We start from the raw sequence: 22,250 nt of genomic DNA, 5'->3' as shown, positions 1-22,250 counted from the left end.
CTTTGGGATTCAATCTGTGCTTATCAAATAGTACTAGTAGATAGAGCTAACTCAGAGATTACTAAAAATTCCAGTCATCCAAAATTGAATTGTAATGGTCAAGATCCTGTTTTGTAGAGCCTATTAATTAAGAATGGGTTTTACATGTTTTAAACGTTTGTGGGGGGAAAGGGCAAAGAAGAAGGAATGTATAACTGAGACCATCTGTGAAACACAAAGTCTAAAATATTTATCTGTCCCTTTACAGAAAAAGTTTGCTGACTTCTGGTTTAAAAACTCACTCCATCCTTCCAAGAACCTAATCAAAAACACATTCATCCACCTGCCCATCTGCCTTCATTCATCCAGCCAGCCTTTCACCCACTCATCTTTCCTTTCATCTAGCCATGCATCTAATGACACGTCCATGCAGCCATTTACCGTCCTCAATTCATCCACTACTCATATGTCCACCCATCCATCTAACCATCCACCCTTCTATTCATCCAGTCATTCAACTCTCCATCCATCCAACTTATTCCTTCTGAATGGAACAACACAGGATGTACCATAGGTAGTGAGATAGGCTTTGGAGCCCCAAAGATGAAAAAGTCCCAGAACCTGCTCTTGAGTAGTCTCTCTTTTATTGTGGGTTAAATGTGAGGAGAACGACATAAGTCTGCAGGAGCGTAAGTGAGGGAGAGACTTACTCTCCTTTGGCCTATCTAGGAAGGGTGGCAGAAGAATTGACACTGGGGTGGACTTTGAATCAGCGCACAAGGCCAGGTTCTAATGCAGGAGGGCACGTAAGGCAGGTGGTCAGCGTGAAAACGCTCACTGGCCTGAATGTACATGATGTATCTGGAGAATGGTGCATCATCACATATGGTTAGAACATGGATACATTTGGAAAGACAGGTTGGAGGTGGAAACAGGGGTCAGGTGATGGGTCCAAAAACAATGTTCGGACCAGATTGAGAAGTGCTTAAAATGTCAGGCTGAAAGGCCTATAGTCGTTGGAGATTTTGAACAGATACGGTTCCTGGATGCATTTAATCCTCTGTTTTCTCATCTAAAAAAAAAAAAAAAAAAAAAAAAAAATCCCTCTCCTAGCAGCAGCTAAAAATTCCTATCCTGGGTCCTTTATTTGGGCCAAGGCATTGAAGGCCTGTTCAGAAGCCAGTCTGCCAACTAGGAGAGGTGACTCTGGCAGTTATCACCGTCTGGCGCCCCAGGAGAAGTTCTTATCCTCAGAGGGCCCTACGTGATCTGATCGTTGTCTGCCTCTCCTGTACTGTCTCTAGCCACAGAGCGAATGAAGTCACGTCTCCTGGCTTTTCCACTTGCTTTTCCCTCCATTGGAATGTCCTACCCGTGATCTTCTCATAGCCAGATCCTCCTTCTCACTCTGGTCTCAGTTCAAGTATCACCTCCTCAAAGAAGAGGAGGTGCCCCAAAACTTAATGGCATAAAACAACCATTTTATTATACTCATAGGTTTTCTGGACTTTGGACAGGGCAAGGTGGGGGAAGCATGTCTCTGCTCCAAGATGTCTGGAGAAGACTTAAAGACTGGGGCTGACTCACCTGAAACCAATATAATATTTTATGACAACTGTAACTGAAAAATAAATTTTAAAATAAATTAATTAAATTTTAATTTAAAAACAAAGACTAGGGGTGACTTGATGGCCAGGGCCTGGAATCACCCAGAGGTGCCTTCACTTACATGGCTGCTGGTTGGTGCTGGCTATTGTCTTGGACCTCAGCTGGGCTGTTGGCCAGAACACTTACTTGTGACCTCTCCATGTGGTCTCTGCATGGGCAAGTTTGGGCTTCCTCACAGCATGGTGGCTGGATTCCAAGAGTGAGTGTCCCAAGAGTGAGCCAGGAGGAAGTGCGTGGCATTCTTATGATCTAGCCTTGAAAGTTATGTAACACCACTCCCACCATACTCTTATTAGTTGAGATAGTCACAAAGGTCCACCCACGTTCAAGAGGAGGGAATGAATGTAGTCTCTATCACTCAGCAGGAGGAGTATCAAGCTCACATTGCATAAAGACCATGTGAGATAGGAGATATTTTTATGGCTACTGTTGAAAATATACTACAGAAGTCTCCCCTAATAATTATCTGTCAGTTAAAAATTGTATTTGAGCCCTGGCCTGTGTGGCTAATGGTTAGAGTGTCGGCCTATGGACTTAAGGGGTCAGGGGTTTCAATTCCTGGTCAAGGGCATGTACCTGGGTTACAGATTTGATCCCCAGCCCTAGTCAGGGCATGTGCAGGAGGCAACCTATCAATGTGTCCCTCTCATGTCAATGTTTCTCTCTCTCTTCCCCTCCCCCCCTCCCCTTCCCTCCCTTCTTTCCACTCTCTAAAAATTAATGGAAAAAATATCCTCAGGCGAGGATTAACAAAAAAATTTGTATTTGAATGCTAGTAATAAAAACACAATTATGATGGCTTAAATAATTTAGAGACTATTCTCCCATGTAAAATAAGTCCAGAAGTAGGAGGTCGAGATCAAGTTTAGAAGCTCCACAAAGTCTCAGGGACTAAGGTTCCATCTATTTGCTGCATCCTTTCCATGGGTCCTCATGAACATAGAAGGCTGCTGCAGCTCCAGCCATCACATCCATGTCCAAAGCAGGAAGAAGCAGGTGGTGGTGGGGGCGGGGCGAGTAGTAAAAGCTATGCTACTTTATGAGTTAGTTCACTTGAAAAAGAATTCCCGAAAATTTCTCTCAGTGACTTCTACTTCCATTTCATTGCACACTCCTAGTTGCAAAGGAAGCCAGGTCAACTGGAAGTCAATTTGTCAAAGCTGGGTTCAGCTTAGTGGCTGTGCTTCTTGTGTGTTCATTCTGGGGCCCAGGCTGAAGGGGGAGCAGGTACCCTGGGGAGGCTTTCACTGATGGCAGGAGAGCTAGTAGAAACATCAGAAGGCTTCTAAGATTCCAGCTCAAAACTTGCTCTCTCCACATCCCATTGGCCAGAGCAAGTGCCATGGCCAGCCCAAAGGCAAGGGACAGGGATATGCCTCTACCACAATGAGTCTATGGCAGCCGTGGGCAAACTACGGTCCGCGGGCCGGATCCGGCCCGTTTGGCTGTTCTATCCAGCCCGCGGAGCCGAAAGAGTGGAGGGTTCTCTTGCTCTTCCCTCCGCTCCTTTACTTTGAATTTATATTAGTTCACACAAACACTCCATCCATGCTTTTGTTCTGGCCCTCCGGTCCAGTTTAAGAACCCATTGTGGCACTCGAGTCAAAAAGTTTGCCCACCCCTCGTCTTTGGCAAGTGTGGATGCAGGGAGGGTGAAGATATGCAACTATACCGCCTCTTCTACACTCTCTCATGCTTCATTTTATCTTCTTCATTGCCTCTTTAACTACCTAAGATTATCTAATTTATGCATTTGTTTACTCGTTATGTTGTGTTTTCATTTTCATTCAGTTCCAAATACTTTCTCATTTCTCTTGTGATTTCTTCTTTGACGCGTGGATTATTTAAAATTATGCTGTTTAATTTCCAAATATCTGAATTTTTTCAAATTTCCTTTTGCTGATTTTAATTCTATTGTGGTTGGAGAATGTATTTTGTGTGGTTTCAGCCCTTTTAAATTTTTTGAAATGTGAAAATTGTTTATGACCTGGCATGTCCTGGAGAATGTTCCATGTGTACTTGAAAAAGAATGTGTTTTCTGCTCCAGTTGGGTGGCTGTTCTGTAGATATCACTTAGGTCAGGTTAACTGACAGCGCTGTTTGATTCTTTCGCACCCTTGCCGATATTCTGTCTTTTTGTCCATTCATTACTGAGAGTGGGATATTGAAGTCTTCAGCTATGATTTTTGAATTATCAATTGCTCCCTTCAGTTTTGTCTGCTTTGCTTCATGGTTATGGGGGCTGTTTTTAGGTGCTTGTCTATGGTCTGGCTCCCTCACTGAGCTTGGAGCTTCTTGAGGGCAGAGCTTGACATTCCCAGTGGATTGTGATGCTCAGTACACTGATGGTACTCAGTAAATACCTGATGAGTGAGTGATGGTAGGGTCAGCCCTTCCAGCAGTCTTATCATTTCTTCAGTCAAAAATATTTTCTGAGCACTTCCTGTGTGGCTACAGGGTACTTATGGAGGAATGACAAGGGGAGGTCCCTGCCCACCAGATGGTCTATGAGAGAGATGGGCATGGAAAAAAAACAATATTAATACAGTGGTGAGGGCATACAGAAGCTGGGGTGTGCAAGGGAAACATCTGCCCTAAGCTTCTGGGGTCTGCAAAGGATCCCCGGAGGAAACATGACTAAGTTGAGATTTGAAGGCCGGGAGGAGTTAGCCATGTGAAGGAGCAGTGAGGAAGGCTTGCATCTGGCAAAGGAATCAGGATGTACAAAGGCCTGGAGGCCAGTTAGAGAAGGGTGTGCTTGGGAACTGAAAGAAATTCAGCCTGTCTGGAATGTTGTGAGTGAGCGAGAGAACGGTGAGAACTGAAGCCAGCAAGGTATGGGGCGGACATGGAGAGCCCCATGAGGCATGTTTGGGGTTTGGGTTTTATCCCCTGAAGGTCCTTGGGGAGGCTGCGGTGTGATTGCAGCAGAGGTGATAATGAACTGGAGTGTTGCAGGCAGTTTTCAGGACTATGTGCTTGGTGATTGATGGACTGTGGGGTGCATTAGAGGAAGGGAGGGCTCCAAGCTGACCCTGGATTTCTGGCTTGCTGACTAAGAAGGCAAGTGCTAGAGGGGCTCAGGTTAGGCTTGGGGAAAGATGATGAGTTCAGTGTGGGTCTTGTTAAGTGTGAGAGGCTCAGGGAAGACTATCTTAGTGGTCATCTGGGCATGGGATATGCACTGGAAGTGATCAAATGTAGAGATGTTAACTGAAGCTCCTGGAGAGGCCCACATTTCCCCAAGGGAATATGTGCAATCAGGCGAGGGCTCTCAGGTACTCTGAGGAGGAAGGAGGTGGTGCCCTGGAGGGTGTGAGCCTAGGGACTGGCAGGTTTTCATAACGGGGCCGAAGGGACTCTGGGAGAGGTTTGGGGAGGACACCGCACAGAAAGGCAGTGGGAGGCTTCTGGGTCCAACCTGTGCGCATCCCACTCATGCACCCCTGCTTTCCTCAGTGGTAGTAACCACTTGAAACGGTGTCAGGAGAGTCCAGGACAGAGCCAGACTTCTCAGACTGCTCGGAGGAAAAGTAGATTCATTCAGAAGCCCTCCTTCATCACTCTGTGGGAGTTTCATTAGGCTGTGGCCTCAGTGCCAACATGACAGGCCAATGCAGGATCTGGCAGGACTCTGTTGTAATTTATGAGTTTACATACCTAAATTGGTGTGCCATCAGTGTGCCCCTCACCACAGTCCCCTCTTTCCTCGCCCAGCGGCTCTTGCTTCTCATCATGGTCAGTGTCCAATGTCTCAGATGCTATAGAAGAGTGGGGGGCATTGAGCATGTGTTGACCTCTTATGTGTGCTTAGCAGTTTATATATATTATCTCATTTAATTGCACATAATTTGTGCTCAATAAGTATTTTCTCAGATGACCAGATGGGCCCCGAACTGAACCTCAGAGAAGATCACTTACCCAAACTGACACAGCCAGTGAGAAGGGGGGCCAGGGCTGTTTGACTCCAGAACCCTGAGAAGGGGAGGAGACAAATAGATGTGGAACAGTCCGGTTAGGTGGTAAGGAGCCCAATGAGGGAGGAAGCCAGTGTGAGTGCAAGGAATGCAGTCAAGGAAGGCTTCTTGGGAGAGGGAGTTTTGAATGGACATCGATGGACGGAAATTAGGAACAGACCTTCCAGAGGGTAGGAGCAAAAAGAATAAGTGCACAGAGGGGCAGGCTTGGGAGTGTGGGGTGGAGTGTGGGGTGTACAGGAAGTGGCCAGAGAGCTGTGTTTAGAGTGAGCCTGAATGCCACGTCCCCAGGTGTTTCCAAGAAAAGCGTAGGAATTTGGGAGCCCTGAGGACTTGAGCAGGAAAGGTTGGTCTAGTACCCTGGTCGGCAAACTGCGGCTTGCGAGCCACATGCGGCTCTTTGGCCCCTTGAGTGTGGCTCTTCCACAAAATACCACGGCCTGGGCGAGTCTATTTTGAAGAAGTGGCGTTAGAAGAAGTTTAAGTTTTAAAAATTTGTCTCTCAAAAGAAATTTCAGTCGTTGTACTGTTGATATTTGTCTCTGTTGACTAATGAGTTTGCTGACCACTGGTCTAATAGGTTGAGTGGGAGGGAGTGATACTGGGGACAAAGTTTAAGCCCCAAAATGCTTGTATTTTCATTCAGTCCAGGAAAAAAAAAAAAAAACTGCTGTGTGACCCTGCAAAGTCTCTTGTTCCTTCCTCCCCCACCTGAAGTAGCTGGTGGGACTCAGACATTTTTAGCCACAGACACTTGTCTTCAAATAAAGTTTTACTCAGAACCTAGGAAGAGTGGATGAAAGTGGAGGTGCTTTGGTTCAATGGCATGTGGAGGCCAAAGTTTGGGCTCCCTTAACCCTGGGTCTCCATGGAGCACAGTGTGAAAAATATTCATCTAAATCAGTAGTTCTCAAAGTGGGTCCCCAAACCAGCAGTGTCAGCATTACCTGGGAGCTGGTGAGAAATGCATATTCTTAAGCTCCCTCACAACTGCTAAATAAGAAACTCTGGGGGTGAGGTTCAGCCCTGTGTTTTAATGACACCCCCGCCTCCAGGAGATACAGATGGACAGTAACTTTGAGACTCACAGACGGATGATCCTGTAAAGCCCCTTCAGCATGGAGTCTCTGTGATTTTCTGCCCCCCTAGAAGCCAGCATCCACTAGGACACTGATTCCCAACCCTGGCTGTGCATGCATACCTGGGAGTGTTAAAAACTACAGATGCTCATCCCACCCTCGGAGATTTGTATTTAATTGGTCCAGGGTGCTGCCTGGTTATCCAGAGTTGAAAAGCTCCCCAGATAATTCCAATTTGCACCTAAAACTGAGAACCTAGTGAAAAGTAGCAAATATTCATTCAGCACAGTTATAAACAAAGCCAGGTCAATGTGAGGGTGAAACCAAAGGGAATGAGACACATTCTGCTCTGCTTAGTTGGAGGGATGATAACAGAAATATTCAGAGTAAGTAAACAGCCTGACAATGCAAAATTTTGCCAAACCATTGCTTTTCAGGCTGCGATATTTATAACCCTACCAACGGTGTGCAGTCGGTGCCCAGGAATACTGAAGGCCGCAAGATAAACAGAGCACATTTTCTAAGCGCTTCTGCTCTGCTCTAGATACATAATTTTAAATAAATTTAATCAGGCATGGATATGTTTTGGAGAATAATGTAAAATATGCATTAACTTTTAAGCTAAAATATGAGACTTCAGAGACATTCTGAGACCAAGGTGGCTCCCTTCAGGCTGTGACCCAACATTTCCCGAGGCTATAGGACACATGAGAAGACCTTAAACTGACTGCTGAAGTAACCTAGGAGATGACCTCATGGTGGAAGTGGCATTGAAGCAGCTTTGAAAGATAAGCAAGATATGAATCAGATGCCAAAGGCAAAGAACAAAGACAGAGGCTGGAAAAGAGGATTCATGAAAGCCGCAGTGCTCTAAGTGTGGTTCTGGGATCAGCAACAGGGGCAGCACCGGGGAACTGTGGAAATAGTAAAATTATCCAGTCCCACCTGGACCTACAGAATGGAAACTCTGGGTCGGGTGAGCAATCCGTGCAATTTGAACAAGTTCGTCAAATGATTGTGAGGCGCACTTAACTTGGAGAACCACTGGTATACAGAAATGAGCAGTCAGCTACAGAGGTAGGCTGGACCAGCTTTTGAAAGACCATGAGCTCCAGGCCCGGGATTTTCACTTGGCCCTGAGGTCTAGGCACAAATGAAGGTCTTAGAGGAGACATAAAAGCAGTGGGGAAAAGAAGTGTTTGTTCTCTCTTCCCCAGGAGCCTCAGAGAACTGGTGGTTTAAAATAGTTTTACATACAGTTGAATGAACAAATCTTAAAGAGAGGGCTCCCATTTTTAATAACTGTGTGCATATGTGTGCATTTGTAACCACCATCCTGATAGAACATTTCCATCATCCAGAAGATGCCTCTCCTGCCCCTCCTCCGTCAGTCACTCCCTGGAGGTTACCACTATTTTGCCTTCCATCACATTCCATTGGGATAGCCTGTTCTTGAAACTCATATGAATGGAATCATGAATTATGTATTCTTTTGTGTCTGGTGTCTTTAGCTTAACTTAATGTGCGAGATTCATCCACGTTTTCATTGATATATATATATATATACTAGTATATATCAATATTCTTTTATATGGATATACTGTAGTTGGTATATCTGTCCTCCTGTTAATGATTATTTATTTGGGTTGTTTCTAGTCTGGGCTATTACAGGCAGATATCAGAGATATTGCAGGTTCAGTTCCTTACTATTGCAGTAAAAGTGAGTCATAATCTTTGCTGGTCGAGGGTTTTGCCTTCCATTTGCAAAAAAAAAACAACAAAAAAAAACTACATCTGTAAAAGTGTATTAAAGCAAAGCACAGGTATGCCTGTATAAAGCTGTCATATCTTTTAAGGAACATATGCACTCATTTCTTCTCAGTATTTTACCTTGGAGTGGAATTAATAGGCCATAGATTGGGCTTTATTATAAACTGCCAAGTGAGTTTACAAAGAGGTTGAAGAAATATATACACCCACCCTGATGTGTGGGAATACAACTTATTCCTCAGGCTTACCAGCCTGCTGGTATTGTCAGTCTTTTTACTCACGGCCATTCTGGTAATCGTGAAGTGGTTTCTCACTTTAGTTTTAACTGTCATTTCCCTGAAGATTAATGAAATTGAATATTTTTCCTTCTGTTTATTAGCCATTTGGAAATCCTTATCTGAAAAGTGTCTTTTGCTTCTTTTTAAATTGGGTTGTCTGTCTTTTTCTTAATGATTTGTAGGAGTTCTTTACATATCCTGGACACAAGCTCATTTTCAGACATGTGTATTGTGAACATTCTCCCAGTCTGTGCCTTCCCTATTCAATTTTTTAACAGCTTAATTGAGATATAAACTTCATACCATCCAATTCAGCCATTTAAAGTATAAAATTCAATGGTTTTTAGTATATTCAGAGTTGTGCAATTATCACCACAATCATTCTCATCACCCCCAAAAGAATCCCCATACACCTGAGGGAGCACTCTCCATCACCCCCACCCCAAGCCCTGTGCATCTACCAGTCTTGTTCTATATTAGATTGGCCTATTCTGGATATTTCATATAAAGGGAATTATATAATTTGTGGTCTTTTGTCTTTGGCTTCTTTTACCTAACATAATGTTTTTAAGGTTCATCTATGTCATATGTAGCATCTTTCAGTACTTCATTCCTTTTTATGGCTAAGTAATATTCCATTGTGTGGCTAGACCACATTTTGTTTATCTGTTCTTCACTGGATAGACATTTGGGTTCTTCCCACTTTTTTATTATTATGAGAATGCTGCTATGAACATTTATGTACAAATTCTTGTATGAATATATGCTTATCATTCCCTTGGGTACATACCTCAGAGTGCAATTGCTGGATCACATGGTAACTTTTTAACCTTTTGAGGAACTGCCAGACTGTTTTCCAAGTGGCTGCACCATTTTACATTCCCACCATCGTAATGTGAGGGTTCCAGTTTCTCCACTTCCTTTCGGTGCTTGTTTTTATATGTATGTCTTTTTTTGTTATAGCCATTCTTGTGGGTGTGAAGTGGTATCTCACTGTAGTTTTGATTTTAAATTTTTCTAATGACTAATGATGTTGGGCATCTTTTCATGTGCTTCTTGGTCATTTATACTTTGGTCATTGGTATACTTTCTTTGGAGAAATGTCCCTTCAAATCCTTTGCTCATGTTTAATGGGTTGTCTTTTTATTATAATTCTGTATAGAAGTCACTTGTCAGATATATGATTTGCAAATATTTCCTCCCATTAATTTGTCTTTTCACTCTCTTGATGGTATCTTTTGAAGCACAAAATTTTTTAATTTTTATCTCCGAAGCCTGATTTCTCTATTTTTCTTTTGTTGTCATATCTAAGAAAGCTTCGCTTAGCCCCAAATCACCAACATTTACTCCCATATTTTCTTCTAAGAGGACCAGCACCCAGCACCCCTGGGAGAGGGAGTTTTAGCTCTTCCATGTAAGTCTTTGATTTTGAGTTAGTTTTTGTATAAGAAGGAATCCAAGTTGATTGTTTTGCATGTGAATATCCAAATAGCTCAGCACCATTTGTTAAAGAGACGATTTTTTCCCCATTGCATGCTTTTTGGCATCCTTGTTGATAATCACTTGGTCATAATGTGAAGGTTTATTTCTGGATTCTCAGTTCTATTCCATTGATTTATATGTCTGTCCTCATGCCAAGACGACACAGTCTTAATTCCTGTAGCCTTATAGCAAGCTTTGAAATCAGAAAGTGTGAGCAGTCCAACTTGGTTCTTTGTCAGACTTGTTTTGGCTCTTCTGGGTCTCTTGCACACCCATAAGAATTTTAGGATCAACTTGTCAATTTCTTTTAAAGAGGCATTTGGGATTTTGATAGCGGTTGAGACGAGTCTGTATATCAAGCTGGAAAGTATTGACCTAACAATATTAAGTTGTGAACATGGGACATCTTTCTGTTAGGTCTTTAATTTCTTTCAACAGTGTTTTGTTGTTTTCAGAGTACAGGTTCTATGCTTCTTTGTTAAATTTATTCCTAAGCATTTTATTTTTTTTTTGTCTTACAGAAAAGTAACAAGAGTAGGAGTAGTACATTGAACAATCAAATTCCCCTTTTCCATATTCATCTTTTAACATGAAGTCCAAATTATATATTTTTTGTATAGTTAGTACCATTTGTAGACATTTTTTTGGTCAATACTTTGTCCAGTGCTTTCTAGAGAGAGTGGAAGGGAGGGAGGGAGAGAAGACTGGAGGGTGAGAGGGGAAAGAGAGAAAGAGAGAGAGAGAGAGAGAGAGAGAGAGAGAGAGAGAGAGAGAGAGAGAGAGAGAGAAGCATCAATGTGAAAGAGACCCATTGACCAGCCACCTCCATGCTCGCTGACCCAGGCCAGGGATCAAACCTACAATCTAGGCACATGCCCCCCACTGGGAATCGAACCCACAACCCCTCAGTGTGTGGGCTGACATTCCACTGAGCAACACCTTTTACCCTTTAAGAAGTCTGTGCACACCCACAGAGAATTATTTTCAGGGTTTCAAAGTACGCTTCAGTGATTGACCCGGCCAAGTGAAGTTGTGTCCCCTGTGCAGCTCATGGCTTGCCAAGGCGTTTGTGACATAGGGGGTCATGGTTGAGGTTGGGGTGTGTTTGGCCAAATGGGATCCCAGTGAATCCACTTGACTTTTGGCAGTGACATCAGTAGTTTAACCACTTCCAAGGACATTGTGTCTACCCACTAACTGTTCAGCCCAGAGAACACGGATGCTGTGTCACCCAGAAAACTCAATAGTGGGTTTGGAGAAGGGGATAGTATTCAGGGGACAAGACCCCTGAATGTGAGTTCCCCTCTTCTACTGCAAGCAAGCCCATTGTTCCTGAGAGCCCTGTCTGGGCCACCATTAGAAGGAAGAATTGGCGTGGGGCAATGGGAAGAGCTAGGGTTTTGGAGTCAGGCTGATTTGGGCTCAATCTTGCCATCTTGGTGGCATTGGGTAAGTTACTTAATTTCTCTGAACATAATTCCCTTATTGGTAAAATGGAAATAATAATAATGCCAAAGCGATAGGCTTCTTGTGAGGATGAAATGAGAAAATGAATGTACAGTGTTGAGCATGCAGTGGCTCACATGGCACGTGTCCTCAGTAAATGTCAGCTGTTGTTATTTGTTAAGCACCTTCCTTGGGCTGGGTTCTAGGGAGACAGAGATAAGTAACAGCCAGTCTAAGCAGAGGGAGGGCACAGAAGGAAGTATTCCTAAAGCACGGCAGAAGGCAGTCTGCACAAACCCTGTGAAGCAGGTATTTGTACTCCCATTTCATAAAGGGGGAAATTAAGGTTCATGGAAATGAAGGGACTTGCCCAGGGTCAGACATAGGCAACTATCTAGGTAGACAAGGATTCGTTTGTGTTTTCTAAAGCCCTATAAGGTTGCAGCAGGGACTCCACAAAGAACTGGGGAAGCAAGTATGGTGAGAGGGGGCACTGGTTCAGGAAGGCCTTGGGTTCCGGAGGGGTTTGGATTGGACCCTGCAGGCATTAGGGCCAGTCAGTTCTTCCTCCTTATTGTCTCTAGTCCATCCACTCTCTCTGTCCCCTTAGCCAGACCCTGGTCCGGTTTTGAGTCTTGAACTCTCTCCTGCTCTCCTAGAATGGCTGCTTCACTGGTCTCGTTCCCATTCTGGCCACCCCCAGTTTCTCTCTAAACGTCTGATCGATCACATTGCTCCCCTGCTTAGCTCTATTCAATAGTTCCCCATCACCCTTGGATGAAAAGCAAGTTCTTTGAAAAGTTTTCAGGGCCATGTAGGATGGGACCCTTGCCTGACCCTCCAGCATCAGCATCTTCCAGTCCCATGCACTTCTTTCAAGAGTGCACATACCCCCACACACTGCACCCAAACTGCACTCAGCTCCTCAGTTCCTCCTCTACTTCAGGGCCTTTGCGCATTGCTGCCCCCTCTACCTGGAACACTCGCCCTCTTGTCCCAGTGTAGGTGTTACCTCCGTGGCAAGCCTTCCCAGAGCTACGAGTAAGCCAGGTCTGCTGCGTATGGACTGCCATGGCCCCTTGCTGTTCCCCACCACGGCACAATACCCCTGTGTTGAAATGATCTCTTTACTCATTTCTTTTCCCCCAGATTACAAACTCTTTGAGGGCAGAACTGCATCTCTCCTGCTCTCACTCTCTCCCAAGGCTTGATGCATTCAGTATATTTGTTGAATGAGTAAGGGGATGAGGGCCGGATATCTTCTACCGCCTTCCAGCCTATGAGATGGATGCCAGGACCCCTGGGTGCGATGGTGGGTCAGAACTACTGAGGGAGCAGAAACTTTTCAGGGAGTGACGGATGGTGTGGCTGGCACTCACCGCTTCCAGCTGATGCATGAGTTTTAAGAACGGATGTATGTGGCGATTCTGATTACGCTCCAGTTTTTTAAATGAGTCACGTTGATGATGGCCATCCTGCCCATTGGGACTGAGTCAATTTAGCGAGAATTAATTACAGACAAGAAACCAGCTTGCAGAGCAGCTAATATCGAAACTCCCTGGAGTATGATGCAAATGCAGCCGTCAGTCCTGTCTTTGCTTGTCCTTCTCTCCTGCTCCCTGCCCACCCCCTTTCTGTGGTGCACAGGGCCTGGGCATCAGGATGATTGGATTCCGGTCTTGGCTTCCCCATGACTCACTCTCCTTTTCTGTTAAATAAGGGTCCGGCAATCCATCAATTAGCAAGCATTAAATCGCTCCTTCTCTGACACATACTCTGCCGGACCTGAGAAACATAGCAGGAAACAAAACAGATACGGTCCTGCTCTGAAAATGTCATGTCTAAAATATAATCATAACTGCCTTAAGGACAGCACTTTACAGTTTTAAACATCAGGATTAACTCCCAGCAGCCTCATGCTATATGGTTATCCCCATTTTACAGGTGAGGAAACTGAGGCTCAGATAGGTTACCGTTTGCCCACAGTCATTCAACTACTCTTGTGCTATAGTTAGGCTTGAACCCGGCCAATGAGAGAATATGTCGAAAGACCTCTGTCCATCAGCTGCCCGAGCAAGAGGGGTTATTGTCCTCATCAGGATGTTTTCTTTCTTTCTCGGGGATGCCAGGGCTGAGAAGACTCTGCTGGGCTGGAGGCTGGGTCCTAAACATGGAGACTCATAAGGAAAGAATGGGAGGGTCCTCTTGCTCCCAGGTCAACAGAGAAACCTCCCCGGCAGATTCAGAGTGATCCTGTGTCCTAGAGCCATCTGTGGGCAGAAATAAGAACTAAATACCACCTCACTCTAACCGCCCTCCCTACGTAGCTGCCCTCTTGTAATTCACAATTTCTCTGCCTTCTGAAACATGCTTTTGGGAAGGGCTATGGTTGCTCAGATACAATGAAATTTATTTTTAATTATAGTTCAAGCATGTGGCTTCCACTTAAGGACACACATGCCTTCAGCCCAGAGAATCTATCTATTAATTACAGACTCAGCCCCAAGAGTTTCTGACCTTAGTGATGGGCTAGAGCCATGGTCTACAAACCACGGCTCGCGAGCCGCGGTTTGCCACTCTGTTAACTAATGAGTTTGCCGACCACTGACCTAGACTCTCTATTCCAATAATTACAGGCTGTTGTTGTTCCTTGTGATTAAGCCCCTATCCCAGTGGTTGGCAAACTCATTAGTCAACAGAGCGGCAAACCGCGGCTCACGAGCCGCATGTGGCTCATGAGCCGCAGTTTGCCGACCACTGGGCTAGAGGTTTCCCAAGACCTTCGAGTTTTACCAGTCTGAGGCTGGTGAGGGCCAGCCTCAGAAGGAACCAGCTCATCCTCCCTCCTTGGGACTACAAGCTAGGGTGGGCCGCCCTCCCCTTGTCCTCCCTCGATTCCTGGCAGAGCAGGTTGCTGCAGCAGGAGGTCAGCGCAGGACAGGATGAGGTGTTCAGGAAGTGAGACCTTTGTAACCTCCACATCTGCTATCCTGTACGACAGCACAGGCAGCCTCTTTATAGACAATGGAGGGGCATGGATCTCCTGCCTTTCATGTTCCCTGGCTCATTCCCTGTCAGTCCCTCCCTTCCACCCTCCCTCACTCTCCCTCAGTCTCCTGTTCTCGCTCTCTTCTCATTTTTTCTTTATCTCTTTCCACCATTTCCTCTCTCTGCTCCAACCCCACCTTCTGCCCTTTTTCCTAGCCTACTCCTGCCACTACTAGATCTCCCCCTCTCGTGCACTCCTTTTCTGTGTGGGAGAAGACTAGAAAGACTTCTTGGAGGAAAGGCTGCCCATCCTCTCGGGCACTTTCCCCTTTTAGATCTCTACATAGAGACCTTTCTAGCAATAAAGACTGTTCAGCAATGGAATTTACTGTCTTGCTCAGTAATGAGTTCCCTTGTCAGGGAGGCAGTCAAAAAAGCCAGAGTGACCTGAATGTTGTAAAAGAGATTTGACCTTCCTGATTTAGGCTGGACCACATGACCCTAATACTGAGGTTTTCCCAATATGCATTGCTCCATAATTCAAGTTCATTTCAGGATATCTCACGTATTTAAAACTACAGACCTGAGCCTCATGCAAAAGCAGTTGTATTTAAAGATAAAGTATTTTTGTTGTGAGAAAGTTTTGCATTCTTTATCATTTGAATGTTTATTAAAATTAGTTTGATATTTAAAGTAATTGTGATACAGAGATTTTAGAAAACAGACACAAGAAGAAAAAAAAAATCATTCCTAATTCCATACTTCTGACAACAGCTACTGTTTTCATTTCACTCCATTTCCTTTTAGCTTTTTCCTTTGTTCATTTTTTACACAACCATGTTCAGGTGAGAAGACAACTTTGTGTCCCTTCTTGATTTCTTAGCGCCAGGACATGAATATTTCACATAGTCACCATCTGCATCATTTTTAGTGACTGCTTGATATGCCATGGAGTGGATGCCTATGACTTCTTAAGACTTTGTTTTGAAATGACACAGTGCATGAATCTCTTCAAAGATGGCTCATTGTTAAGAAAAGCTTTATATTTCCTCAGAGAAGGAATTACCCAACTTCTCACGCATCTTGTAAAAGAAGAGCATGCACCCAAGTTCCCACAAGGGAGGGGTTGGAATGAACCTGCTTTAAGCCCGACTCTGTGCCGGGAGTTGCATTGGGTGCTCGTTAGGCATCAGTTACCTGTGGCCACAGGTGTGTTGTCAGCCCTGTTTTACAGGTGAGGATGCTGGGGTCTGAGACACTGGTTTACTAGTAAGGTCCCAGCTGTCTGTCTGTAGGCCAGGGCTCCAAAGCCGCAAGGGAACTGCCAGGGAGGACGGGCTCAGTCCTATCAACCCATGGGTAACAGGCCTTTGGGGTTTCAGGATTTCCATGGAGCTGTTGTGAGGGCCTTGGATGAAATGGACCAAGAGGGCAAGGACACATTGGCCAGGGAGGAGCTGAGGCGTGGCCTGAGCGAACTCCCAGCCATCCTCAACCTTCATCTGGGGATCCTGGAGGAGCTGGGAGAGAGGCTGCTGCACTGGTGAGCAGTCCCTGGACTCCCGCCCCAACTTCTGTTGCTCTAGGGGGTTGGGGGGTTAACCCCACCATGTGAAATGGTGTCTCCATTTGACAGATGTGGAAGTTGAGACACAAAGGTGTGTGATCATTTGCCCAAAGTAAAACAAGTGTGGGAGGGTCAAACTGGGGTCCTCACCAGGGATGTGACTCCAGCTCTCACGTCCAGCACTGTGCTGGTCACAAGGCTGAGTTCTCGCTGTCCTGTCCCCCTCCTGGCTGCAGGGAGGGCCAACAGAAGGTGGCCGATGTCTTCCTGGCTCGGGAACAGGAGTTTGACCACCACGCTGCTCACATCCTGCAGTTTGACAGGTATCTAAGTCTGCTCGCTGAGAACTGCCTCCATTCTCCCCGGCTGGCAGCTGCTGTCCGTGAATTTGAGGTGGGTCCCTTGGTCCTCTGAGAACCTGCTGTAAGGATACAGGGGTGGAGCTGGGTGGGTATGGCTAAAAGGAAATCAGTGGGGCCTCTAGGTCAGTCTGCAGCTCGGGGACAGAGGGGTGGAGAGGGTGACCCAGCAAGAGGAAGAACCCAGAAGATCCCCTGTTGGACAATCAATGACAACTCAGTGAGCCCCAGCCACAGCGAGGGTTTCAGTGGCCCTTCTTCGGTCCCAGCAGAAAAGCACAAAGTAAGGTGGAACCCCAGCCATTTGAGTGACCAACAAATGGCCACCAACTGGGGATCCACTTATTGGGCAGAAAAATGCAGTACTTTTTTAGTACTTAGTTAGTAAAAATGCTATTACTAACACTAGATGCACAGCTGAGACTGCGAGAGGCATATGACTGAGTGTAGCAGACTGCGAGCCTAAGGAATGAACTGTCACAGCAGGGTGGTGCTCATCTGGGAGGGCTTCCTGTAGGAGGGGGAACTGGTTTAGAGATGGTGGAAGCATGGTTTGGCCAGGAAGAGGTGTGGCTAGGACAGTGCAGGTGGGATTCAGGAGCACAGTTCCTGAAGGCCAGGGTCCCTGATGGAACTTTGTCCTCCCCGTCTCTTGGGAACAGCAGAGTCAGCAAGGAGGCGGCCAGAACGTGAAACACAGGCTGCTGAGGGTGGTTCAACGCCTCTTCCAGTACCAAGTGCTCCTCACAGGTGGGCCCCATGGGAGGGCAAGGTGCACTGAGACTGTGGGGAGGGAAGGCCCCTGAGGAGGGGTGGAGTAATGATGGCAAGATGTGTGATGGTAACCTCTCCTCCCACCCTGGCAGGAAGGGGTGGGGGAGGACTGCTCTCAGTTCCTGCCTCCTGCCTCTCCAGAGGGACCAGACCCTGCCACCACCTTCTCTCCAGCTGAGCTTTGGCCCCTCTGCTGCCACCTTGGGAGCCGCTCTTCAGGGACCACCTCTTGTGTCTTCCTCCAACCTCTCCCATCCTAAACACAACACTTTCCTGCATTCTTCATTTCCTCCCTTAGTGGGTGGCTGGTTTCCTAAAGCGGTTCTTATCAGCAAAGGTCCTGTGGCCGAATCAGTGGCATTTCCCACCTGGGACCTTCTGGCCCTCTCTGTGGCTTTGTCACTGACCACCTCCTGCTTCTCCAGCCCATCCAGTCTGGGACCTCTGTGACTTACTCTCTCTCCGGCCTCTCTCTGACTGCTCCATCATCTCTGATAACAACCTTTCTTCCTCCACTGTCCCATAAATGTTTGTGTCTCTTGGAAGTCAGTCCTAGGTCCTCTTTCGTTCCCTCTCTACAAATTCTTCCCAGGAAATGTCATCCCCTGTCCTTCCTCCACCTGGCCAGAAACACACACACCTCTGTCCAGAGCTCCAGACCCATTGACTCAATTGCCTCTTAAGTAGATAAAGGCCCCTAGCCTGGGGAACTGACATTCCAGTGGGGGAGATAGACACATGCCTAGCGATATGCATGTGCATCCACGTAGTGACCAAGGCTGTAAGAAAAATTCATTAGAGCCAGGAGACAGAATTCATTCATCTAATTCAACAAATATTTATTGGGCATCCACTGTGTCCCAGGCCCTGTGCTAAATGCTAGAGATATAGCAGTGAATTAAACAGCCAAACTTTATAACACTGTGGAGCTTATCCTCTAACAAACAAATAAGGAAATAAAAATATTATATGTTGGTGGTAAGAGTGCTGAAGAAAGATAAAGCAGGTGAACAGCGCTCTGATTAGACACAGCACTCAGGAAAGACCACTCTAAGGAGGTAGCATTTCAGAGATCTCAGCGAAGTGAGGACATGAGCCCTGTGAAGATTTGGAAGAAGAAAGTATGAGGTAGAGGGGATGCTGAGTGCAAAGGCCCTGGGGTAAGAAGAAGCTTGGCATGTTCAAGAAATAGCAGAAAGCCAGCGCTGCCAGAATGAATGAGTGACAGAGAGGCAGCTGGAGCGAGGCCAGCCTGTGTTGAGCTTTGTGAATAAGAATGTGTTAAAACATCACACTCTACTGTGTTGACAGTCATGGCTGTCTCCCCTGACATGTGTTTCTCAGAGGCAGGCTCTCGCCTTGTTTGTGTCTCTACCCTGAAGGCACGGCGCAAAGTCAGGCACACAGCAGTCGCTCATGAGAGAATGACTAGTCGTGGTGGCAGTGGTGCTGGTGGCAGTCCTGGAGGCCTGGTTTTGTGGCGGTATTGGGGTGTGATGGGGCTAACAGGAGTGACAGGGTGGACACCGCATTCTTTGGAAACTTTTCTTACACCTCTGGAGAGAGAGGAGCCCCTGCTGTGGACAGGAGGGGCTGCCTCACCAGGGCAAACTGACTCGTGGCTCTTGTTCTCCCTGCAGACTATTTAAATAACCTTTCCCCGGATTCAGCTGAGTATGATAACACACAGGGTAAGTCCAGCATGAACCCAGAGCCGGGAGACACAGTCCTGTTTTGCCCCAACTCTGGACTCCACATCAGTTCTAGGCCCGGAACATAGTCCGCTCCCCACCAGCTGGGGGTGCAGTGACATGAAGCTTCTAGGGCTTCTGACGGGACTCCCCAGGATGAGCTCTGGTCCAGTCAGGAGGAGAAGGGGCAGTGCCACGTCTAAAACATGATAGGAAGGTAACCAGACACCCCCCCCCAAAAAAAAATAAATAAAATAAAACATGATAGGAGGCAGTGCCACATCTAAAACACTCACCTGTGTCCCTGTTTCCTCCCAATTGTATGTGGCTGTCCATATGACCTGTCAAGTGGTCAAATTACTGTTATGTGGCAAAGCTAGGGTTGGGCCTGTGACCTGACCCAGACATGGGAAAAATTGGTGCCACCCATTTACAAGGCCCTGAAAAATGCAGTGATCTCAGGAGGTGGAGTGGGGAGGGGAGAAGACAGGCAAGAGGTGAGGATGGTGGTAACTAGACTGGCCCTCCCCAGAAGACCCAGCTGTCTGCTCTGCTTCCCTCCTCAGGCGCGCTGACCCTCATCTCCAAAGTCACAGACCACGCCAACGATAGCATGGAGCAAGGGGTAAGTCCAGCCTCCAGGCTCCTTCTGTGGGGTACAGGTCCAGGACTCCCTCCTCCATACCCAGGTCTGCCTTGGAGTACAACTTATGTACTATACATAGCATATGTTTAAAGTGTATAATTAAATAAGACTTGATGTTTGTGTGTACCTGTGAAACCATCTCCATAATTACAATGCTGAACATATCCATGGCCCCAAAAAGTTTCCTTGTACCCCTGTATCATCCCTTATCCCCCACCCCCAGGCAACCACTGGTTTGCCCTCTGTCACTATAGATTAGTTTTCATTTTCTAGGATTTTATAAAATAGAATTATTCAACATGTACTCTTTTTTAAAAAAATATATTTTATTGATATTTTACAGAGAGGAAGGGAGAGGGATAGAGAGCTAGAAACATTGATGAGAGAGAAACATCGATCAGCTGCCTCCTGCACACCCCCTACAGGGGATGTACCCGCAACCAAGGTACATGCCCTTGACCGGAATCTAACCCGGGACCCTTCAGTCCGCAGGCTGACGCTCTATCCACTGAGCCAAACTGGTTTCGGCAACATGTACTCTTTTTTGTCTGCTTCTTTCACTCCTTTATATGTGATGTACAGATATTTTCTCCCAACCTGTGGCATGTCTTTTCATTCTCTTAGTAGAGTCTCTGGAAGACCAGAAGTTCTTAATTTTAATAAAAAAGCCCACTTTATTATTTTAATTTCTTTTATGGGATCATGATTTTAATGTTATATCTAAGAAATCTTTGCCTCACTCAAGGTTGCAAAGTTTTTCTATTCTGGTTTTTATATTTTAGAAGTTTTCTAGTTTAAAATTTTGCATTTAGGTCTCTTAATCCATTTTGAGTTTATATTTATATTTGTGCACTGGTGGGGTCCCTCGGCCTGGCCTGCAGGGATAGGGCTGAAACTGGCTCTCAGACATCCCCCGAGGGGTCCTGGATTGCGAGAGGGCACAGGCCAGGCCGAGGGAACCCACCAGTGCACAAATCCATGCACCAGGCCTCTAGTATGCATATAAGATCTTTGGTTAATCTCTTCCTGCCCTTCCCCCTCCCTGCTTCCCTCTGAGATTCATCAGTCTGTTCCATGTTTCCATGCCTGTTCATTGAGCATCTGCCCCCTGGTGGTCAGTGCATGTCATAGCTACCGGTCATATGGTTGCTTAAGCTTTTATATTTATAGATGGTAGGAGATTTGGGTAAAATTCATGCTTTTGCATGTAAGTATCTAATTGTTCCAGCACTATTTTTAAAAAAGACTGTCCTTGAACTTGAGCCTGCCTTAGCCACCAGGCCAGGCTTCCTTGTGCACATCATCACTACAACCTCACACATACTCTTGTATGAACATGCATTTGTATGCCAACGTGCTCCTCACACGTTGTTAGTTAACATATTATTAACTAAGGACCATAGTTCATTCAGATTGCCTTAGTTTTTGCCTAATGTCTTGTTCCAGGTTCCCATCCAGGTTATCATATCTCATTTAGTCATCTTGTCTCGTTAGTCTTCTCTTGACAGTTTCACTGACTTTCCTTACTTTTTTTAAAATACATTTTTATTGCTTTCAGAGAGGAAGGGAGAGGGAGAGAGAGATAGAAACATCAATGATGCGAGACAATCATTGACTGGCGGCCTCCTGCATACCCCCGACTGGGGATCGAGCCTGCAACCCCGGGCATATTTTCTTGACCGGAATCGAACCCGGAACCCTTCAGTCCGCAGGCCAACACTCTATCCACTGAGCAAACTGGCTAGGGCTGACCTCCCTTACTTTTGATAACTTGACAAATTTGGGAAATACTAGTCATGTATATTGTAGGATGTCCCTCTTTTGGAATTTGTCTGATGTTTTTCTCATTATTAGACTGGGTTTGTGATTTGGGGGGGGGGGATAAAACATGGAAATAAAGTACCACTTTCATCAAATCCTATGAAGGGTACATGCTAGCAACATGATTTATGACTTGATGTTGACATTGATCACCTGGCTGAGGTAGTGTTTGTTAGGTTTCTCCACAGTAAAGTTATACACACATACTCACCACCTTGTCCATACTTTTTGAAAGAAAGTCACAATGAACAGCCCACGTTTAAGGAGTGGGGAGTTATGCTCCCTCTCCTTAATGGCAGAGTAAAGTATCTACCTAAATTATTTGGAATTCTTCTGCATGAGAGAGTTGTCTCCTCTCCCTCATTTGTTAATGTCTTCATTATAAACAAATACATCATTTATGTCAGTTAGGAATCATGGGTATTTGCTTTATATTTTGGGTTATTATCTCATACTGCTTTATTTATTTTACTTCTCAACTTGTTCCAGTGTTGGCTATTTGGAGCCCTTTCAGTTGGTTCCTGTACCCCTTTCACGTAACTCCATGCATATGTGTTTGAGTACTTTTTTTTTTTAGCACTTTCTTACTTTCTGGCACTACAAGGTACTCCAGGATCATCTATTATATTTTCTGCCCTAGTCTTAGAATCATCCATTTCTCCAAGGCACCCTGGTTTCTTTAATGGTATTAGAAATCAAGATCTGGGCACTAGGTATGCTCATTG

The 22,250-nt window shown here is 45.7% G+C and overlaps 1 protein-coding gene across 1 annotated transcript in view; it reads left to right on the top strand.

Moving 5' to 3' along the window:
• FGD5 (FYVE, RhoGEF and PH domain containing 5) overlaps positions 1-22,250 on the top strand; it is a 119,379-nt gene that overhangs the window by 68,794 nt on the left and 28,335 nt on the right. The window contains exons 6-10 of the mRNA XM_080672224.1: positions 16,050-16,210; positions 16,471-16,627; positions 17,259-17,343; positions 19,008-19,058; positions 19,625-19,683. Coding sequence (XP_080528350.1) covers positions 16,050-16,210; positions 16,471-16,627; positions 17,259-17,343; positions 19,008-19,058; positions 19,625-19,683 — 513 coding nt within the window. The remainder of the gene's footprint in view (positions 1-16,049; positions 16,211-16,470; positions 16,628-17,258; positions 17,344-19,007; positions 19,059-19,624; positions 19,684-22,250) is intronic.

This window comes from Plecotus auritus (genome assembly GCF_963455305.1).
Source record: "Plecotus auritus genome assembly, chromosome: 6".
In the NCBI taxonomy this organism is placed as follows: Eukaryota; Metazoa; Chordata; class Mammalia; order Chiroptera; family Vespertilionidae; genus Plecotus; species Plecotus auritus.
This window is presented reverse-complemented; position numbering and strand designations above follow the sequence as displayed.